At 39.6% G+C, this 621-nt stretch overlaps 1 protein-coding gene across 1 annotated transcript; it reads right to left on the minus strand.

Moving 5' to 3' along the window:
* Nucleotides 1-134: 134 nt before the first annotated feature.
* On the minus strand, nucleotides 135-483 carry LOC106321520 (the record flags this gene model as incomplete). The annotated part of the gene is made up of 1 exon (XM_013759780.1): nucleotides 135-483. A coding segment is annotated over exon 1 (349 nt), but the record flags the coding sequence as incomplete, so codon positions are not given.
* Between the last annotated feature and the right edge of the window lie 138 nt (nucleotides 484-621).

Raw genomic sequence — 621 nt, forward strand, 5'->3', positions numbered from 1 at the left:
TAATACAAAATTAAGGTTCTAATTTTTCAAATGCTTCTCAATTAATAGATAGGGGATATATATTCATGACAAATCTTCCATATTTGGTAAAACATCTTATTTTTTTTTTTTGACAACATCAACTAAAAACTAACTAGAAACTCCAACCGGTCTAGCAAACCAAACCGGTGGGATTGAATCGACATAAAGCAAAGCTGAAGGAGAACTCCTCGCACCGCGTGCAAGCTTGTCCGCCAATGTATTTTTTGCTCTAAGGATATGTCTGATCCGGAAGTGAGGGAAGAAAGTCTTACTGCGATTGAATTCTTCTATATGTGTAGAGAAAGCAGGCCATTCATCAGGTGTCGACACCATCTTCACCAGCTGAGAACAATCCGTTGCAAACACTACATCAGAAAATTGGAGGGTGTTCATGCATTCCATTGCCCAGATTAGTGCTTCAAACTCAGCATGCAAGGGTGACAAACTTCTACGAAGATTCATTGCCCCCATCATGACATCAGTCGATCCACTCTTTCTGCAAAACCAACCTTGTCCCGTAAATATGTCTTCCTTTTTCCAAGCTCCGTCAATATAACAAACTCTAGAAACATCCAGGTCTAAATCCGCAGATTGTTGTAA

The sequence above is a fragment of the Brassica oleracea genome, unplaced genomic scaffold (assembly GCF_000695525.1).
Source record: "Brassica oleracea var. oleracea cultivar TO1000 unplaced genomic scaffold, BOL UnpScaffold01876, whole genome shotgun sequence".
In the NCBI taxonomy this organism is placed as follows: Eukaryota; Viridiplantae; Streptophyta; class Magnoliopsida; order Brassicales; family Brassicaceae; genus Brassica; species Brassica oleracea.